The 22,927-nt window shown below is 39.8% G+C and overlaps 1 protein-coding gene across 1 annotated transcript in view; it reads right to left on the bottom strand.

Moving 5' to 3' along the window:
• Positions 1-336: 336 nt before the first annotated feature.
• Positions 337-22,927, bottom strand: part of Cat (catalase) — a 35,438-nt gene continuing 12,847 nt past the window's right edge. The window contains exons 5-13 of the mRNA XM_047518349.1: positions 21,501-21,605; positions 20,768-20,893; positions 18,002-18,193; positions 17,398-17,550; positions 13,566-13,704; positions 11,071-11,201; positions 3,655-3,762; positions 1,310-1,393; positions 337-1,041 (exon numbers count right to left, since the gene is read on the bottom strand). Coding sequence (XP_047374305.1) covers positions 976-1,041; positions 1,310-1,393; positions 3,655-3,762; positions 11,071-11,201; positions 13,566-13,704; positions 17,398-17,550; positions 18,002-18,193; positions 20,768-20,893; positions 21,501-21,605 — 1,104 coding nt within the window. The 3' untranslated portion in view covers positions 337-975. The remainder of the gene's footprint in view (positions 1,042-1,309; positions 1,394-3,654; positions 3,763-11,070; positions 11,202-13,565; positions 13,705-17,397; positions 17,551-18,001; positions 18,194-20,767; positions 20,894-21,500; positions 21,606-22,927) is intronic.

Here is a 22,927-nt window from a genome sequence, read left to right on the forward strand (position 1 = left end):
GGGAGATAGCTCAGTTGGTAGAGTACTTGCCTCACAAGCACAAGGCCCTGGGTTCTATACCCAGCACCGCAAAAAACAAAACAAAAAAGTAGGTGAGCTAACAGGCAAGAGATCTAAATATGATTTCAACAGTCAGGATATTTGCTATTTTCTCAGTGTCCCAGAAGGCCGCTGAAACTATGGATTTAAAAAAATAACACGGTGTCCTCAGGATACTGGTACTTTGACTTGTAAAGGCAAGCGTCTGAAGGCAGATGATGTTCAGATTGTCTGGTGGCATCTTCTGAGTCTTATATGTAGTCAAAATAAATCAAATACCACTTCTTTTACTCTTACAGATTATTTTATTGTAAAAATGTAAGCGATTACAAATCAGCTTGTTGCAAAATCAATACTGTATTAGCATAAACACAATCCAAGTGAAAACTGGAAACTGATCAATTACAAACAGGCATTAACATCAAGCTGCGACAGTGCCAGCTATTCTCTGAAGACACTGGCAGTAAGTGTACTTGTCCTATGAAGACTTTAGAAAAATAAAGATTTGAATGGATCATCTTTATCTTTTCTTCTTAAATAATTATAGCCACATTTTTATTAAGAGGCCATGAGGTGATATGTAAACATACTAATTTCACCAAGATTTTTCTTATCAGATAAAATCATATTTCTACCTAGAAACTTTCCTTCTAGTAATTTTAAGTTACCAGAATGCAAATATATGTCAAATACATGCTTCTTTTACATGATTGTTAAGCCCTAACCTTTATTCTCTCCTAAGGAAGCAGCATTAAAAGTCACTGTTACATTATTTGCTATAGAAACCTGGATTTTCATTTTAAAGACAGTAGCTTGCGTTCGCTCGCACATTAGCACAGGAGAATCTTCACCCAGCGACAGGTGGGCTACAGACGTGAATACCATGCTTCACTTCACAGGCGCAGAGTTCCTCGCAGGAGGAGGAGACCCCCAGTCTCACAGGTTAGCTTTCTCCCTTGCAGCCAAGTGAGACCCGGCCTGCACGAAGGTGTGAATCGCGTTCTGTTTTAAAAGGACAAGACCAGCGGGCTAATCAACTCACAGGCAGCAACTGGTATTTACTTTCACTTGTACCCAAATGAAAATAAAAATGAAGAGTATGGTTTTGCAGGCAACTGCTTTATATCTCAAATGAATTTCCCAACAGCTGATTAAGAAATCTATTAGTTGCAAGAAACAGGCCCTGGAGAGAACAGCGTGTGGTGGAAAGCAAGCTGTGTCTAACTCACCCAGCGCTCACACCCTGCCAGTCAGGCTGCTCGGCACTCACCTTAGGCTTCTCGGTGTTGTATTTGTCCAAAAGAGCCTGGATGCGGGCCCCGTAGTCAGGGTGGACATCACTGAAGTTCTTGACCTAGAACCCAGTGAAAATCAGTGGAAGCAGTACCTACACCCTTACCATGCCACCTGGCGTCTCTGCTTCACAGGGTTTACTCAGTAGGGGAAGAAGGACATCCCAGCAGGAAGCAGTACCACCATGTTTACACTCAGGTCTTGGAGTGGGACTTGGGGGTCCGGTAACAACTGCCATATACTGACTAAGCAACCTTGTGTAAGTCACTTAACTTACCTGAGCTTCAGTGTCCCCCTCCCAAACTATGCAAAATAATTTGACTTACATAATGTTATAAAAAACAAGTATTTGGTCTTTGTCCTATGTTCACAGAGCTCCTGAAACCCTAAGAACTGTCTTCTGTGTAGGACTGAGATGACTCATGGGGGGTCCCAGAGAGCTTCAGGATGGAGCTATGCAAAGGACCGAGTGTGGGATCAGGTTGGAACCTCCACCCGACCCTGAGCCTCCGGGAGAGAGGAGCTGGAGACTGTGTTCAGTCTCCCGTGGCCAACAATTTGTCACCCAAGCCTATGTAATGGAACTCCCAAGTCCCCTAAAGGACAGGGGTCAGAAGCTCCTGCGTGGGTGGACACAGTACAGCACCCCTAGAGGCCAGGGAGTTCCAGGTCCTGCCTGCACACCCTGCCCACTGCATCACTTCCACTTGGCTGTTCCTGAGTTGTATCCTTTATAACAAATGTGTAAGCACAAGTAAAGCTTTCCTGAGTTCTCAAGTCACTCGAGCAAATTATCAAACCCAAGGAAGAACCACGAGAACCCCTCAATCTGTAGTCAGAACACACAGGCAGGTGGGTGGTGGGACAATGCATTTGGCATCTCAAGTGGAGCAGCCTTGTGGGGCCATCCCCCTAAGCTGTGGGACACCCAGTTACTGAAAGAGAATCAGAGAGTTGATTGTTGTTGGGGGGGAAACATACACAACCAACCTCATAGAATATTATAAGAGAAACACACGAGAGATGAGTTGCATTTGCTACACGTAAAGAGCTGAACTCAAAGAAAGTACTTAACAAGTAACAAGGACTTGTGTGAAGAAATGGGCCAGCCACTGCCTGAATTTATGCGGACGTAAACAAAGACAGTGGTACCCACCAGGCAAGCCCACATGCTTCGCGCAGGAATTTCCAACCACAGGCTGAGCCCTCCAGCGTGGCAGGGCTGGAGGAGGGGGACATCAGGCATGGGACAGAAGATGGCCAAGGATGCAAACCCAGCTCTGCTACTTCCAAGTTTTCTTATCCACTCTCACCAGAAAAAATGAGATAAAACCTGCTCTGCCAGGTCCGAGTGCCACCCTCAAGTTCTCTGCTGGCTCCTGACCTCAGGCCTCATCCCACATGGCTGCCCCATGAACAGAAAAGCAGCGGCTGACAAGCAGCAGCACAAGGAAACACGAGGGCTTGTAGGTTCACAAAAGCCTGTTCCACGACAGCCCAGGAAACCAGAAACAGAGGCTCCACACAGCTCATGAGCAGCCATCAGAAATACCCTCAGCCCTTAGCTGAAAAGTGCAGCCTTCCTCGGACGCCACCCAGTTCTCACCCCAGAAAGCAAAAGATTGTTTAGTTTACCCCTGAAGGAGGATTGAGGTATCATACATCAAGTCTTTGGGCAGGCGTCAAACCCCAGATATGTAAGCCATATTCCTTATCATCTAAAACTCAAGAAAACGGTGGCAAGAGTCATATTCTGACAGCAGACATTGACTTGTATTTACTATCCTGCGAGGAATTTGGCAGCACAGGAGAGAATTCATCCTGAACGCAACTAAATTAGCCTCGGACAAATGGCTAAGGATCAGCAGATATGGCATACCAGATAAAATGGGGCTAGAAAATGATCAAGGTTTATGGAGGATTATTACTTTTAAAAAAGTAAATTATTACTTAAGGCTCAAGTGAAATAGAAATGACACTCCCTTTCGGTAGATCAGACGAAAGGAAATGAAGGGAAGGAAGGCGGGATAGGAAAAGGAAAGTCAGGGAAATGAACCTGACATAATTTTCCTGTGTGAATATGAATACACCAGAGTGAATCCCACCATTGTGTTCATCCACAAGAATGGGGTCCTAATCAGAATAAGATATACTTCATGCTTATATAATTATATCAAAATGGAGTCTACTGTCATGTATAACTAAGAACCAATCAAAAAAAAAAAAAGAGAAAGAACACTTCTTGTAAGGGTTCTCCCACATCACTGCACTACCTCCTGCAGCCAGTAGATGTCACCCTTCTGCTTACAAAGATTGACTCACCGCTTTCTTCTGGATGAAAAGTTGTGCATCTTTTAGATGGCCAGCAATGTTTTCACACAGGCGTTTCCTCTCCTCTTCATTCAGCACATTTGTATAGAATGTCCTCACCTGCTCAGCAAAAATAAGGTACAAAGAATCAAACAACTAATTTATCACACAAAAAAAACACACATCCAATATGCCACTTTTGAAATGCACCATTTTTAAAATTTAAGAATAATTTAAAGTAATTTAAACTGCCATTTGTGTTTCCTTCAAGTGTGTTTTAGGCAAGACAGGAAGAACTCATTTGCTAAAAGCTCATAAGTTTTTTTTAATGATGTTTTTCATAGTCACTGCTTATGTTCTATAAACACAAGGTTTGCAATTAAAATACCCCATATTTTAATATCAATAAGCCCAAAATGTGCAAGTTGTCTTTGAATGTAAATGTACACAATACAATCTTTGTTCAATTTTCTGAGAACCATGAGAACAAATTAATTTAACTACAAATCTGTAGTTACATTGGCAAGATAGATACTGACGGTGATATTTTGCTTAAACTACTGAATTTACCACAATAGCAAAGGCTGATAGATTAAAATAAAAAATAAGAACTCAGTATTAAGTATATGAATTCTAGTAAACTCTGCTCGATTCTGAAATCAACCATTTCTAGGTTGTAGCTATGATTTTATTCTAGCATTTCATTCGTTCATTCATTCAACAAAATCTATTGAATACGTATAATGTGCCAGACTCAGCTCTATGCAATATTTTGTTAATGTTTATAAAGTCCAATAACATTCAATTATCCAGTTATAAAATTCATAAAATCTTGATATATATTATTTTTCAAAGTAATCAAATATTTGCATTTTTTTTTTTAATTTGAGGGAAGTATGGGGCTGGGGTTATAGCTCAGGGGTAGAGCACTTGCCTACCATGTACAAAGACTAGGTTTAATCACCAGTACCAAAAATACTATTTTTTTTTAGGAAAATATAAATCTATTGACAAAGTTTAAAAAGCAGACTTTCAACACCCTGGTAGAAATATTATGTAACGGTGATATTATTAAACATCACTTTAAGTATCACTTCCTAGTGCCATAGGTTCAATGGTAGTTTTTTGGCAGCTTAAAATCTGCCTTGGGGAACAGCCCCACCATGAAAATTGACAAACATTACAAACCACAACTTTCTCCCCCAGGGAGTTGGACTGTTAAGTATTTATCAACATACCACTAAATAAACTCCCCCAAAATATTTATTCTCACAGATATTTGGTCAACCTACAATTCTGAGAAGTTAAAATTAAAAGTACCCACACATGTGCAAAGATAAACAGCACACCTATTTCAGCATGTGGCCTAACTAGACTACGTCACGAACAGCTTGAACAGGACATTCTTCACTGAACCCAGCTTCAGCCTTCACTACTGCTCAAGTAAAGGCAGTTAACTTTGAATAAGTTGAACTGGAGGATGCTCCTGTGCTCTGACTTGCATATTCTTAAGTCCAGCTAACAATCACTTCTCTCTGTAACTCAGCTGTTCACTGCAGAGAAGCACCTATCATCAATAACCGAAGAATCTGAAACCACTCCATCAGCTCCACACTTTAACCACAGACCCTTAGTAGCAGGACCAAATTCCTTTATAAAAAGAAAAGTGTCATAGTTACCAGTCAATGCAAAGTGAGAGGATTTTTTTCTTTAATAAGTTTTTAATTTAAGTGTAACATGCCTGCAGTAAAGGGCATCAATCATAGTGTGAAGTTCAATGTTTCTGTGAACACTACTATGTAATGACCACGCAAATGAAGATGAAAAATACCCACATCTCAGAAATTCCCTTACCATAGCCCATTCCAGTCACTATCCCCTTTCTCCTACCTAAAGGCAATTTGTTTTACTTCTAATAGCGTAAATTTGTTTGGGCTTTGTTTTTAAAATTTAATCATACAGTCTATATTATTTTATATGGTCTTTTTGCTCAAAGTCATATTAGTAAGAATTTTATTGGTTTATTGCAATAGTTTATAAATTCCCATTACTAAACACTGAGAGAACATACTATTGTTTACTTTTCCATTCTTTAGTTAAATGAACATTTGGGTGGCATGAATGGTCTTGTAAACAACTTCAGATGATCATATATATAGCTAGCTTTCTACTAGGTATCAACTTAGGAGAGGATCTGCTAAGTCAAAAGGCAAGCATATGTTCAGCCTCAACCAATATTGTCAAACAAACTTCCAAAACAGCTGAACTAATCTAAACTCCCGTGAGAGTTATTCCTGTTCTCACAACACTTGATATGGCAATCTTTTAAATTCTAGCCATTCTGGTGCATGTGTAGCAATGTTTTGTTGTGGTTTTAGTTAGCATTTCAGTGATGATTAATGAGGTAAACCACCCTTCCATGTTTTTCAGCCATTTGGAGATCTACCCCCTTTGGTGATGTGCCTACTAGAGTCCACTGCTCATTTTTTTTATTCAGTGGTCTTTTTCAGATTGTTCTGTAGGAGTTCCTCATATTCTGTATATGATTAATTTGCTAGATGCACTGTAAATATTTTTTCCCATTCTGTGATTTTTCTTTTCAATCTCTAAATGGCGTCTCTTAGGGCTGGGGATATGGCTCAATGGTAGAGTGTCTGCCTAGCAGGCATGAAACCCTGGGTTTAATCCCCAACACTGCAAAAAAAAAAAAATCTAAATGGGTGTCTCATGATGAACAGTTCTTTCTCTCTCTTCATAAGCTAGTCTTATTATCTACTGCCCTGCCTTCCAATTCACTAATCCTCTCTCCAGCTATATTAATCTCCTTTTAAATTCATCTACTATGTTATTAATTTCAATTGTTGCAATTTCTACTTCAGTATGTCTATTCAATTTTTCATACATTAAAGTTATCATATTAAGTTCCCCTTATTGTCATCTATTTTCTTGAAAACATTAATCATGGTTATTCTAAAACTTGCATCTTACAATTCTATTATCTGTGTTTCCAGTAGGTTTGTTCATATTGTTAGTTCAGGTTTGTTTTTTTTTTTTCCCCTCATATCGCCTTGATTTTCAGTCATAAAGTCTTATGTGTTAGGTGTACCTGATAATTTATCTCTGAAAGGACATTTACACATGAAAAGGTCTAGATATAATCTGAGATTCTATTATCTGCCAAAGAAGATTTATGTTTGCTTCTGGGAAGTAGACAGAATGCAGAGAGATCGCCAGTGTTATTACAGTATGTACATTTGGGTTTTGGCCATGATTCCTGGCTCAAAACTTCCTCCCCAAAGTACACCACAGAAAATAATATTTTTCTTCCCTGAGGCAGGTCATATCTTCACCTGCCTCTCTGTCTTGGAGTTGCCATAAAGAAATTCTCTACTCTTTCTGACAGTAGATGATAACACCTCCTCATTCCAGAAAGTCTCATACCAGGAGGGAGGACTTCTGCTCAGAGACGCTAAGCAGAATCGGAACAGACAGATCTTGCTGGGTTTCCCCACTCAGTCTAGTAGCAGTAGCATTAGACATGCAATAAAGTTCAGAAGAAAAAGGGGGTGGGGCTGGGGATGTGGCTCAGTGGTGGAGCACTTGCCTGGCATGTGTGAGGCCCTGGGTTCGATTCTCAGCACCACATAAAAATTAATTAATTAAATAAAGGTCAATTGACAACTAAAAAAATTTTAAAAATTTAAAAAAAAACCCAAAACCCAAAAACAAAAACCAGGGTTCCCAGAGGTTCCAGATAACTGAACATGAGGTTCTTCTTTGAGGGTGGTACTGTCAGAGGGCACGGAAGCCTGTGCCCTTCTCCACGCCTTGCCCTTTGCAGCTACTCTTCTGTACACTCTATAATAAACTTTATCATAAACCTGTGAACATGTTTCTCCGAGTTCTATGAACCACTCAAGCAAATTAACTGAACCAACCCCAACGAGAGGTTTGTGAGAACCCTAATACATATCCTGATAATCAGAAGCACAGACAAAAAAACCCTTGAGGCCTAAGATGAGCACGGGGATGGCGGGCAGTCTCAGGGACAGAGGCCTCAACTGTGGGACTGACACTCTCTAGGGGTGAGAACTGAACTAGATTAGGGGACACCCAGTGCTATGGCCTGGTTATGAAGTCTCCCCCAAAGGAAATTCAAATGTTGAGGGCCTGTTCCCCAATGCAGTGATGTTCAGAGGTGGGATGTGGGAAAGTGACTGGCCTCTCACCTCATCAAGGATTATCCGCTGATGGATTAATAATTTGATGGCATTATGGGAGCTGGTGGAAATTTAAGAAGTTGGGGCCTAGCTGGAGGAAGTTGATCACTAGGTATTGTCCCTTTTTTTTCTCTTCTTCCACTCCTTCCCATCCCCCTCCCCCTCTCTCTTCCCCTCTCTCTCTCTCTCCCTCCTTCTCTCCGTCTCTTTCCTGGCTTCCACAAGCTGAGCAGCTCTTCTCTGCCATGACATTCTATATACCTCAGGCCCAAAGCAATGAGCTGCTGACCATGGACCGAAGTCTTTGAAACTGTGAGCCAAAATAAATCTTTCCTCCTCTAAGTCGTTTTTCCCCAGATATTTTCCACAGCATTGAAAAGCTAACTAACATACCCAGCCAGTGTCCACTATAGAATGGACCGCTTGCTTGCTGGTGGGGAGAAATCCCCATACCTTTCAAGGTCACAGAAGTCTCTTGATTGTGGTGGTGTAAGAACAGAAGAACTGTTTTTTCCAACAAATTCCCTTAATTCTGAGACTGAGCTGATGCACAGCTGTGTTTCAGTTCTTGGAAGAGCAAGTTTATTTCAGGTTTGACCTTCTTCCTAGACATGCCTTTCAGGTTTCAGCTGAAGTCTGGGGAGCTGACCAGAGGCTCTCCTCCTCAGCAGACCCTGGACTGCAGGAGCATGAGGCTGCCAGGAGCCCCACTCAGCATTCTGACAGATGCTTGCAAGACATTAACAAATGGTTTGTGAGGAGAGGACAAGAAACGTCAGGCTTGCCTGGCACCTTCTTTTTCCCGTACTTCTATCTGACATCTTGATCCCTTAACGCCTTGCTTCAGTAGTTCTCCAAGGCCTTTAACCACATGCTTTCTGTACTGTCCCCAGCATTCCAATGTCCTCCATAAGAGGATAGGTCTGCCATAGCCAGAAGTGGAAGTCCAAGTGAATCATTTTTAACAGAATAAATCTGAACCACCTTCTGTATTTCCCACATGACTTGTCATTATATAATCATGTTTTAAATCTATAATGACAATAGCATGGCTGCTTAGAAATGTGCATACTATATGGTGATAAGAAAATCTCTCAAGATTAAAAACAGAAAAAAAAATCTCTCAATATAGTAAGGATCACATAATAAATTTTTAAGGTGCAAACATAGCCTCATTATTGATTTTTGTAAGAGTTGTATGATACATACAGCACCTATATTAACCTGGCACAGGCAAATTTATTTATGAGGAAGGGAGTATACTGCAATATACTTATTACTAAAAGTAATGCAGTTAATATAAAAGGGTTGTAGGAGTCACTTTAAGTTAATCTAAACATGTTTTATATCTTAAAATAATGTTTCTCTCTCTCACATGTACACATGCAAATGCCTTTCAAATATATCCTCCCAGTGAATTCATATTTTTAAAGTATATTTTAATTGGAATTCACATTCTCAAACTGAGAAACTAGAAATAGGTTCCAACCCCATTTAAATACTAAGCTTAACATAAACTACCCTCACAGAACTCTAGAACAACTATAGTTTTAACTTTACTCTTGTGCTGTGTGTGGTGTAAGCTGCCCTGAACACAAGGCTACCATGGGGCTATCCCTGCCTGAGCCCCTCACAGCAGCTACTGAAAGTGTCCTTAGGGCAGCCACAGTTGATTGGAAACAGGATGAGCACCTGACCAGGGGCAGTTAAGTACAGGCTGACCAAAGGCCAATGACACAGAGACCAGGGTGAAAAGATTAGCTGAGTCCACATGATTCTTTCTAGAATCCGATACAGAAGTATTGAGAGGAGTGGAAGGTTCCCCTGCACTGAAAAAAAGAAAGGGAAAAGAAAAAAGAGAAAGAAAAGATAACAGCTACATGCAACATTGAAAAGGATCTGAGTGGGGCCCGGCAATGGGGAGGGGGTTACTTAACAGATTACGGATCTGAAACCCACAATATTAAAAACCAGAGCTTTTGGGGCTGGGGATATAGCACACAGTGGGTAGAGTGCTTGCCTTGCAAGCATAAGGCCCTGGGTTCAATCCCCAGCACCGCAAAAAAAAAAAAAAAAAAAAAAAAAAAAAAAAAACCAGAGCTTTTGTGATAATACTGAGGATCATTCTATTGAGCCTTGTAGGAAAAGATCTAACTTCACCAATAAACGCATGCAGAAGGTTATGAACTCTCCAAAACAGCTGACTGCTGATATAAACAGAACAGCTGGATAAGCTATGAAAAGCCCCATGGCGGAAAGAAAGTTCATCATCCCTTTCCAAATCCTTTCTACAGAAACAAACAAAAACAAAACAGTCCCTTAGAAGTGGGGAGCTGCGACAAGGTAAACAAGGAAAGTGAACTGGCTTACGCAGGTCACCTGCCTGAAAAATTATGCCATGATAGTTGATCATATTTGGTAAACTCCAGTGATTTGGGTCTTCATAGACAGGAATCCAACATCAAAACAAAGCATAATAGTCTTTTTTTTTTTTTCCTGATGATATTTCTCAGGACCATGAAACAATGGTACAAGTTTTGTTCAGAAGGAATTTGAGATTGAATGTAGTTTTAACTTTCTGGAAAAAGAGAAGTATAAGCAAAATGTGTCACTGATTTGATGGGACAAATCTTGGAGCTGCAGCAGATCGCCTTCCTATGCTCACCAATAGTTTATAGGAAAAACAACAACTGATGTCTCACTGGGGTGCTATGTAGGTTTGTTGCTTCTAGTAACATTATTACTTAAAAACAAATTTGAAGAATATGCAATAGTTGGTTTAAACTGGCTTCAAGAAGTGTAAAAAGATATTGGTCAAAATCATCATCCAAAACAGAAATTATAAATGACAGAAATATTCTTATTTTAAAACAACAATTAAGTCACTTGTGCGAACAGGAAAACCATCTAGGTAGATTTGATGGTGCTTACGCTGTACTTGCTCATTTCTTAGATTTCTGTGAGATCACATGTCCCCAACAACCCCAACTGTATCCCTTCAATAAGGCTTAGGGGAACTGAGACGAGTCTCCATACCCAGAACGCAAAGGGCACGGTCATACGACTCTTCACCCCTTCCAATAAGGAGCAGGTTTACTACTAGGTAAATCTGCCCTGAATTCAATCTAAGATACTAGAGAGGGAAAACAGGCAACATAAACAGCAGGGAAGAAGCAGGTGACCTCCACGGCAGGCCAGGAACCATTACCTGAGTGACATTGTCCTCGTTGGCACTGTTGAAGCGCTTCACATCTGCGGAGCACTGCGAGTCGTGCTCTAGGGCCCAGCGCTGCTGTTCCGGGGCACTGAAGCTATTGGGGTAGTAGTTAGGAGCGCCACCTTTAAAGGCAACCAAACTCATTAGAGACATGAAAGCTGAAATCAGTGGGCAAGCAATCACTGCACAAAGAAAACAATTCAAATGGCAATTAAATACACATGCGCGCACACACACACACACACACACACACTCACACACACACAAACACACACACACAAACACACGTGATTTTTCACTACGATGGCTTTGATTTTACTATGATGGCTTTGATTCTAGCTTCACTTTCATACTCCACAGACCAGTAAAAAATAGGTTTTAAATAATGTTTATATTTATAGTATATCAGTATTCATTTATCTGGCCTTTACAGACAGAAAGAATGACAGATATAATCAAATGTTTTCTATGACAGAGGCTTTTTTTTTTCCATTCTGGCATATTTGCTTTCCAAATTACACTCTACCTCAGCTAAGAGACCAGCAGAAGCTGACTTATCTGAGCCCACGCTGCCTAAACAGGAACAGCCTGGAAACGTAAGTTGTTTGCGCAAACCAGCCTGAGGTTGGAATTTTACCTAGCTCACTACCAGAGCACATTATCCACAGTGGATAATTAGGAGATGCCTATGTGTGATATGGGTCAGGGCACCAAGTGTCAGGGGGGAGGACACCATACCATCATGGAGTTCAATTATTAGCTCAAGAAATCTGTCCCAGGTCAGCCATGTCTCCGTGGAAAGCAAAATACTTCAACAATCAGCTACCAATGTTTTCTGCATTAAGAATCTGATCTTTAAAATGTGCCTATTTGAGTAATTTTAAAATTCTATTTCTATATAATTGCTGACCTTTACGCAAAGTGGGAGTTGTCTTTAAAGCACTGACTACTGGGAACAATTAAGCTCTTTCATGGAGTTTTACACACACAGCCCAAAATGCTCTACTTTTAAAATCAGGCAGTGTGTCAAATATATCCACATATACTTTTTTCTTAAATATGCCACCATAATGGTAAACAGGAAGGGTAAACATGAAGCAGTTATTTATTAGTGAAGTTCAAAATATACACTGACCTCTGCATTAACAATTTCAATAAAAAAAGGACTAAGGAATGGGAAAAAAAATGAACAGAAGAATGAAAACACAGAAGACTACTTGAGGCAATAACACAATCCATGCCTCTGAGTACCTCGGGAAGGAAGAATACTGCAGCCACCTATTATAGTTAGTTAGGAAGCATGTAAACTTGTTATATACGTGGGAGAGGATTAATAGCAATGGTGATGAGCAAAGCATAAAGTTACATATACAAAATAATCTTCAATATGAAAAAATATTAACAGAAAAGCATGGCAAGAAACACAGTAAAATGCCAGTCATGGCCTGGGGATGTTGGAACCACAAATAGATTTTCTTCTCTTCTTCTCTTCTGTATTTTCCAAATTTCCTTCAAGGCACATTGTTTTTATCATAGAAAAAAAAATTTGTTTTCATATTGGCATCTATGACTATAAATATAGATCATCAGCAAAATTTCTAAAGAGATCAATGTAAGCAGCCTGTTACTGAAACACATGTGTCCCAGGTAGGAAATAAAAACACTAAGATCTCTACTAAACTGTGGAATAGTAAAAGAAAAATGACACCAATCAGGCATTCTGCTTGGCTAACTAGAATAAGGAATTAAAATTCAAAGACTATACATGGCACCAAAAAAGTAATTAAAAGAAATAAATTAAATATTTAGTAAATGAGCTCCAAAAACACAAAATACAGTGGGGTCTCATCTCACCAGCTGATCTCTGTCTAAACAGAAGTGGCCCAGAAACATGAAGTGGTTTGTGCAAACCAGCCAGAGGCTGGAATTTTCTTAGCTCTGCCAGAATCCATTTACATGAATTCAACCACATTCACTCAGCAGAGAGAAGCCCCTGATTTCCTCCACCTCCCTTTCTCTCCTCCCACTAGTTCATCCTACCCCTTCTAGACCCTCCATGGCCTCAACAGAAACACAAAACAAGGCAAAAGACAGCAAGTTTGGGCCTCTGCATTTCCAAGGATCTAAGTCCTAGTTATCTAAGGGTGATTGAAGGAACTGTCCATTTTCTAACTCCCATATTAGCATCACTCTATTACAGCCAAAGGGCAAGCTCTTTCTCCCAACCTTCAACTATCAGATGGACAGCAAAGTAGAATCTGAGGCAGGAACCCTCAATAAAATACATAAAACCGACATAAAGAGGGAGAGGCCTTGGGGGGTTTAAACCATCAGTGCTGGGCAAGAAATACATGGTGGCTGGCAGCACCTGTGGGGACTGTCACAGCAAAGGAGGTCCTGTGGGGCTGGTTTGAAAACCACTGGTCTGGTGTCCTGCCCTCTGTGCCCTCTGCCCTGGCAGGGGAGCCAAGAGTCCTCAGGCCTACCCTGATTGTCATGCATGCACATGGGGCCATCGCGCTGGTAGTTGGTCACCCGAGCACGGTAGGGGCAGTTCACAGGTATCTGAAGATAGTTGGGTCCCAGGCGGTGGCGGTGAGTGTCAGGATAGGCAAAAAGGCGGCCCTAGGGTAACAAACATGACAGAGGCTGTTACTTATGAGACAGGAAGTGGGCTACAAATGTCACTGTAACATTCACAGTGAAAAAGACTCCGCACATGGTCACCACAAAACCTTGCCTATCCCCTCTCCAAAGAGCCAGGGTCTTCTCATTTACAAAGTGAGTTCTCCCTAACAGAACCACCCTTAATGATTCAGGCCACATGGCCACCCAAAAACTTCATATCTGTTCTAAAATAATGCCTTTTTCCTTCCAAATGACAAGATAGCATCCTGTCTTATATTATTTCCCATTTCTAAGGAAGTTTAAAATCGTACAATATATTTACTAGAATCTGACTATCCGGAATCCTGACTTAATTCCAGACCTCCTCATTCCCCTACTCTAGGGAAGGAATCAACTGTTCACTTTTAAAAAGCAGCACGTTTCTACAAAACCACATGTGGGAATTCTTCAAGAATCACCTTCCGCATTGCATTCTGAATCACCTCAGGTACACTGGGAGTTCTGAAACCTTTTAGGAATAATCAAAGTACTACACAAAGAAAACTGGTTCAAAATCGTCACTCTACAATGTCAACGTAACAAATCCAAGATTAACCAAAGCAGGTGATAAGCATTTTGACATTTCTTTCAGTTAAAAGCTTTATGATCAATCTTAATACCCAATTTTGATACTGAAATATTCTCACTATTCAAAGTTCTCCTCTATGAGCAATTTTTATTTCATTGACTTTATCACTGACCTTGAATCTTCATTAGTACACTTATATCCGTAGTTTGACAAGACAAAAATAAAAACTAAGACAATTCTGTACCAAATTACTCCTACCAGCATGCTTCACCCAGTTCCCCAGTCCTGCCCACAATGTGCCCTTAACTGAAAACTCTACTCCCACAGTCAGTTCAGAGAGTCTAAGACAACACTCAGATGGCTGGTCATGCAGCCATGACTAAAATCCAGCTATGGTTGAGAAAGGTGGTTGCCTCCTTTGGCTCAAGAAGTTGTGCTCCAACTCTTATCAACAGGGTACAAGATACAATCAAGCTGTGAGCAACTCCTGTAGCCTCCATCACATGGTTCTGGTTTTATGTTGACCTAGCCCGTCTATGGGTGGAGATCCACAGAGGTTATGAAATGAGCACAGTGAGGCCATACCTGATACCGACCTGAATCTACGTCTTACTCAAGGCCCTGCCCCTGAGCTCCCTTGCTGAGCCTGGAGGAGAAAGCAGAACAGTCCTTTTGCATGCAAGCAACTGGCCCGCCTCTCCAACTCCAGCTGAAGAGTGTGCGAGTAAAGAGGCTGCACCTGTACTGTCAGGTACTCAGGGGACAGTCTCTCTGTGACTCACATTATACTATTTGTTCATTTCACAGTGGTCTGGCTTATCACTTTGGATAAAGTCTTAAAATTTATCAGCAAAGCCTGTCAAAAGGCAAATCAGAACACTGTGCATTAAGACACCAGCTCCCACTGCCCAAGCTGCAGCCTTCACTGGCTCTCAGCAGGAATCACTTAAAGCCCTCCTAACCAGGTGACCACTTCCAGGCCCTCCTCCAATACATCAGACCAAAAGAATCCTCCTAAAGCCCACTCAGATTATATCACTAACCTACTCAAAAACCTTAAACTAAATGGTTAAATGAGGACAACCGTCCTTCCCCAACTGTACAGCTCCTAAAATATTCTGTGGAATGAGAATTCACAGCTAAATGACCTGAGAAGTTATGGGAGAAGCGAGGCTAGGATGCATAACCTGATAAAACTTAGAGAAGTTCTTTCAAATGCTTGAAAAACTCATTACGAAAAACTGAAGAGAGCATACTAAACTTAAAATATATAACTGTCAGAACTAAAATCAACTCTAGTAGAAACGACAAGATTGCCTTTCACTTGTCACCTGCTCCAGGCTCTCTTCCCCACGATTTCAACACACGCCTTACACACGCATGGGCTTGCTCTTGTTGTAGAGAAGAGATATTTGCTGTGTGGTCCTTTTCCCTGAGCCTAGAATTCCATTTACATCTTTAATCATGTGACGCAGTGTCATTGCCTGCCTCCAGGTCTCACTGTGATGGATCCCAGGGACCAGTGGTGACTTAGATTCTTGTGAGAAGACTCTGGGTGACCTTTTGTTCCTCAGTACGAGGGTTATTCAGTCCTAGCTTGGCCATAACAGTTTCACGCCTTGGCCCCTCCGTCATAGAGTCCAGCACTCTTCCAAACCCAGGCAGGAAAGCTCTGGGGCCCAGGGTCACACTGCCTTAGCTTCCTCAATTCCCCAGTTTCAATGCAAGCACTTCTGCTTTTGCTCTGTAGTCTGCTCAAATTTCACTTATTATCCCCAGCTGCCAGGTCCCTCATTTCTATTTATCACCAAGAGGAGTGATTCTACTTGTTATCTACTGGACCACATTTCTCAAAACCAAAGAAACTTTCTGTTTTCCTAGAAGGAACAACTCTCTAAATTTCCACTGAAGCATTTAAAGTCTCCCCTGATATAAACTGAATGAACCAGTCCAAACTCAATTCTTCTCAGTCAAGAAAGAATGACTATGTAGCTTAAATATACCCCAAATATTCTACCTTTGTGCCTGTCCTATTCCATTTACATGCTGAAAATCAAAATCCTGCCCATTCTTCAAAAGCCATCTCAAATGCTAGCTCATTCCTGAAACTCTGCCATGGACATCTAATCAGACAACATTTCAGCTTTGGATTCATCATGGCACCCTGCCTTCTGTTATGATCATCCTGTGTTTTATATCCATCATAGAATCTAGGACAAGTCTATCATACACAATAGAAAAGTACTCATTAGTTAAAAGGAGCCAAAAACTAAAGCAAAGCATACTTTCTATAAAAGCCTTAGATATCCCCCAATGTCACAGCAAAAAAGTCAATTAAAAAAAAAAAAAAAAACAGAAATCCTAGCTTACACTCCATGGAGACTGACACCACCCTGGAATCAGAACTTACATAAGCAGCAACCCTCAGTCACTGTGATCTGAGCTAAGGTCTGATCTTTAACCTCTGCTTCGTTCTCATGGTCCAAAAACACAAACACAAAAGTTGATTTACATGATAATTATTAAACCAATTATTTTCCTACTGATTTGTAGTCCAAAGTAGAATTTCCACTCTTTGTACTCTAAGAGCATATTGGTAAGTGATTGAAAACAGGCCCTGAACACCTAGCAACTACTGCAAGACATGACTAGATTAATCTGCTTTTAATTACCAGCAGCATAAATTTAGTTCATAAAAATTGTCCCCAGATCTGCTTTTACAGATGGGAAAATGCAAACATCACCGTGGAATAGGAAATGGATAAACTTAAGTTGACCAAGGTGTTCTAATCAATTAATTATTATTCCCTCCTGTCCATTACAGGTTAAAACCACGCTTTATCCTACAAATACCTAAAGTACTTCTATTGTCTTTTTCTTTTAATTAAGAGACCAAATGTTCTTGTCTTCACATATATAGGAACTTTACTAGGGACCTTGGTTTAAAAGTGGTTTATTCAAGGAATGCCCATCTAAGGATGTTTCAGCCCAGTGAGTTCCACAAGGAACTAAGCACCCAGGTTAAAGTTTAAGTAAATGTTCTAGTTAATTCCTAGTATAAAGATCATGCCAAATCACACATCGTGTGTGTGCCTGAGAACATCTCAATCCACCAAGCTTACCTGAAGCATTTTGTCAGGACTGGCCTCAATGCCGGGTGGCATATTGCTTGGGTCAAAGGCTATCTGTTCAACCTCAGCAAAGTAATTAACTGGATTTCGGTTTAAGACCAGTTTGCCGACAGGGATAAGAGGGTAGTCTTTGTGAGGCCAAACCTGAAAATAATGTCATGTTCACAATTAACAGACAACCAACTGAAGAGTATTAAAGATGCCCTAATATATCGACTTTCAGATATAATCAAGTCAGTAAAAATAATTTTTAACCCAACGAAACATGATAAGAATTTAAGGTAAGAAAGTAAGTGAAAATGTTCACAACAGTAAGTAATAAGTATTGGCCCTTTCCCAGGGCAAAAGTACATCAGTTTTCCAAAATTCATTCCCCGATAATAAAAATAAATGGAACTACAGGAACTTGATGCACTCAGCCAACAGACACATGGAAGTGAGATGCCGGGGGCCTCGCCCATAGCCACAAGACCTGAAAAGCTGCCACCACATGCCTGTGATGTCCCTGCTGTTGTGAACACCACTGGGATTTGTTTTGTTTTCTTAATTAGGTAGGAAGAGACTTAAAGAAACAATATAATTGTTGCTGACTTACTTTGGTGAGATCAAATGGATTAAATGGGAAAGTTTCTGCCTCTTTGAATGTCATGACCTGGATGTAGAAAGTCCAGGAGGGGTAGTTGCCTTTGGCAATGGCATTGAAAAGGTCTCGGAGGCCATAGTCAGGGTCTTCCTGGGAAAGTCTTGCTGCCTCCTCAACAGAAAGGTTTTTGATGCCCTGGTCAGTCTGCAGAAAGGAAATAATGAGGTCAAACTCAAACTTATTGCTCAAGCTATAAAATTTAATCAGCCATTTATTTACCATGAGAAACACTACCCAAAGACTAAACTTTCTTTACAACAGTTTTATTGTTTAAGCCTGATAATAGAGAATTTATCAGCAAGAAATTCAACTTGATTATCCTGATTCTTTAAGAAATCAATTAAATCCATCTATACATTTCATATTTAAAATTAGTTCTGTATTTCCCTTTAATTCTACATTATTTGAATTTTTCCACTCATGTTACTTTACTAATCAGAAAAAAATCAAAATGTATTTTAAAAATAAGCAAAAGGCTAATAAAATTAAAGGACTTCACTTTTTTTTTTTTACATCTAGCAATTTTTTAAACCCTGTATTATAACAGCTCAAATAAATTACTGAGATTGTGCTTAGCTAGTATCCCTCCAATCCCACATCCTTCCTGATTTGTTTTGTTTTTAAGGAAATCATAGAATAGTAGTTCACAGAGCCAAAAAGAACTTTAGTACAGCTGCTCAGAACCAGTTCTCTAATTATGAACAGGCAGAATTAGTATTCTCACCCTCCAAACAAACCAAAAATCCCAAGGAAGTTAAGTCACTTTCACAAGGGCTCCTGTTATCACAGCACATTGCTCCTACACTGCTGACCAGGCATTCAATTCTAAAAGACAAGCAAGGTGTCCTGGAAAGACTCCTTAGCAAAAAGCAACTCTGGAAGGCTGCTCTATCTCTACCACAGAAATTCTAACTCTGTCTAGTAAGTGGCAAAGTTTGAACTCTTCTTACTATTGGTCCAAAAGCCAAGCCACCTTCAGGATTAAAACATGAAGGTCACTATGTGCAGACCACCCAAAGAGCTAATACATTAAACTGCAATAATATTGAAATACTCTTATGACCTCTACTGAATCCCTTGAGTTCAGAAAGGAATCCTCATAGGTCAAAAAAATTCAAACTAATAAATCCATGAACATCTCAAGCTACCTTGATATCCTGATGAGCAGACTTGTAAACAATTCTAGTTTTTCCAAGGCTAGCGGTAATATCCCAACTTTACAATGAAAAGAACTGTCGTGCAGAGAATTTTAATAACATGCCCAAGGTCACAATTATGCAACAAAGTGAAGACTTTAGTTCAAGTTACCTTAACTTCAAAGCTACCAACTAAGCTGGCTGCCCCACACACAATCATTTAGTCTTGCTCTAAGTAACTCCTTTGGGCAAATACAAGCCAATGGATTAACTGCTTCTTGAAATTGTTCCAAATCATAAATAAAAAGAGAGATGAAAAGTTTTCCTGTTTGATATACCTAAATAATTTGTTTCAATAAAAACTAAGGAAAGATACATGAGAAGAGGGCTTTTGGATATCACTAAGAAGGACACTGCATTGGGCTGGGGAGATAGCTCAGCTGGTAGAGTGCTTGCCTCACAAGCACAAAGCCCTGAGTTCGATCCCCAGTACCACAAAAAAAAAAAAAAAAAAAAAGAGGACACTGCATTGATCAGGAAGTCACTGTCTTCTGCCTATTTTAGCAATAGTACTTGAAAACAGATGTTCTCAGGCTTCTATTTTTAACCAGCTCTCTGGAATTCATTGGAAATAGCACTTACATTGTAATAAATGCCAAGATCATACCAAGGGAGTGCTCTTTAAGTCATTTCAGTTGATTAAAAAGTTCCCCCAAGCTTCTCCAGAGGTAACTGATTTGATCTAACTATATGAAAACAAATTAAAAAAAGAAAAGTATAACTTTATCTTCTGACATTTGTAATTGATTTTACTTTTTTGCCTTGCTCATAATACAACCCCAATAAATGCTAAATAAATTGATGGATCACCTAGAAAAGTTAGAGAAGAAATAATTTTGGAACAATAGTATGAGATGCTGGAAGTGATGGTAAGATTGGTATATGCTCTAATCTGCCTTAATCCCCTTCTGGATCCTAAAAGACATCTACGCTTAGGGCAATGACTCCAGGCTAGGAAAGGCAGAGTCCCACAACACTTCACTGTGTGCTAGGGCTTGACTCCAAACTCCAACGAAGAACTCCTGAGAAGCTGGGATAACCTAGGTAGAAATTTCCTTTTGCCCAGTCTGGAGGCCTAAACCATCTTCCAACCTCTGAGATCACACCAAAACTTTGTATCTTCCCACTCCAGAAGAAAGAATCTTAGCATGCACCTGCCAACAGCAGAAACATTAAACCAGAGCACCAGTACAAAATGAGCATCTAAAAAACATATATTTATGGCAGAACTTACAGGATCCAGAAGGAAAAAAAAAAAGCTTGAACTGTTGACAGTAGTGATGTGCTACCTCTGGCCATGCATAAAGAAGAGACCAAAGAGAGACTATAAACAGTTCTAGCTGGGCAGCATGAATGTATTCTCTGGGTTGGGTGGCCAATACAATATTCCCAGTAATGATCAACTAGATCAATACTTCCCATCCTGAGGTGAAGAAAGGGAAAGGTAGGAGAAGCCCTAATTCCTGCTCAGACTTCTGGAGGAGTAAGGAGAGGTGGATATTAGGAGCAAGGCAACAAGTACCTTATAATGGAATTTGCAATAAACTGCCTCTCCATTCGCATTAACCAGCTTAAAAGTATGTGATCCATATCCATTCATGTGCCGATGTCCATCCGGAATCCCTCGATCACTGAACAAGAAGGAAACCTAAGGAATAGAAATATAAAGCTTCAAATTTCTCAGTTTAAAGCAAAATATCCTAGGTTTTTAAGACATTCCTAAGTTTCCAGAAAATTCCTTAATGACACAGAACTTACCAGCCAATATCCCATGGGAAGAGTTATCAATATTTCATATACAGAAAATAACAAAGAAGAGAGTTTCAAAGCAGGATGATAAATAAGTCATTAATATCATGACTCAAAATTCCATGAAGGGAAGCTAAAATATATCTAAAAACTAGTTTAAGCTGTTATTCAAAAATTACTTTAACAGCAAAATAGTTTGGTACTACTTTCCCTTTGTCTCCTAAAGTAGAGTTTTACCTCAGGCTAGATTTTAATCCTTATTATTGCTAAGTATCAATTGATAATGTTTCTAGTTATCTGGAATCAACATTTAAGGTCTATGAATGAAGAGAAATAAAATCAGTCATTATAAAACTCTTCATGATCAAGAAATTTGAGGAAGCATCCCAGAAAGAAAGTCAGAAGCCAATTCCTATAAAACAGCCCCATCTGGAGAAACGCAAGGCCTAATTAACAGTTTCAACCCAGTGATGTATTATCATACAGCAAAAAAATAAGATTCCCACCTGATGCAGAGACTCAGGACGTAGGCTCCAGAAATCCCAGACCATGTCTGGATCTTTCAGGTGTGTTTGAGGATTTCTCTTTTGGCTGTGGATAAAGGATGGAAACTAAATGGAGAAAAAGAAAAAAATCCAAAAACTAAGTTTAAAGGAGTTATGATGTCTTACATGATACATTGCCTACTACTCAATGGATCATAATTCTAAACAATACTAGAATTTAAACTGTCAAACCCTAAAATGAAATTTACTCAGCATATACAACTAGTACCTAAGATACCTAAAGTACTTTCAAACATATACAGCTAAAGTATCACCTTAAAGAAAAATATGTATACACACACACACCATTGAGGTCTACATGTACCTCCACCCAAGCATATAAAGACATCCTTTACATATTTTGGGGCAAAACCCCTCTTTTGACTAATCTTCAATACTCTGCAAGAAAAATTATACTCTTCCCGTTAAGGCAATGAATCTTGAAATGTCAAAATTAAGACTAACAATAATCATTGGCATTCGATCTCATAAAAGATATTACTGTACCAAGTAGAGGAAAAAGTAGGCCCAAATCTTCATCATGCCCCAGCTTAGGTCCAGATTTCCTTAACAAGACTCCCAAAGCACAAGAAATAAAAGCAGGAATGAATAAATGGGATAGATTCAAACTAAAAAGTTTTTTCTCAGCAAAGAAAACAATCAACAATGTGAAGAGAGAGCCTACAGAGTGGGAGAAAATCTTTACCACATGCTCTTCAGATAGAGCACTAATCTCCAGAATTTGTAGACCTCCAAAAACTTTACATCAAGAATACAAATAACCCAATCAATAAATGGGCCAACAAACTAAGCAGATACTTCACAGAGGAAGATCTACAAGCAATCAACAGATACATGAAAAAATGTTCAACATCTCTACTAATAAGAGAAATGCAAATCAAAACTACTCTAAGATTTCATCTCACCCCAATTAGAATGGCGATTATCAAGAATATAAGCAACAATAGGTGTTGGTAAGGATGTGGGGGAAAAGGTACACTCATTCATACATTACTGGGGGGGTTGCAAATTGGTGCAGCCACTCTGGAAAGCAGTAGTCCTTAGAAAACTTGAAATGGAACCACCATTTGACCCAGCTATCCCACTCCTTGGCCTATACCCAAAGGACTTAAAATCAGCATACTACAGTGACACAGCCACATCAATGTTTATAGTAGCTCAATTCACAATAGCTAGATTGTGGAACCAACCTAGATGCCCTTCAATAGAAGAATGGATAAAGAAACTGTGGTATATACACACAATGGAATATAATTCAGCCATAAAGAATAAAATTATAATATTTGCAGGTAAATGGATGGAGTTGGAGAATATCATGCTAAGTGAGATAAGTCAATTCCAAAACACCAAAGGCCGAATGTTTTCTC

Source organism: Sciurus carolinensis, chromosome 11, assembly GCF_902686445.1.
Source record: "Sciurus carolinensis chromosome 11, mSciCar1.2, whole genome shotgun sequence".
Classification (NCBI taxonomy): domain Eukaryota; kingdom Metazoa; phylum Chordata; class Mammalia; order Rodentia; family Sciuridae; genus Sciurus; species Sciurus carolinensis.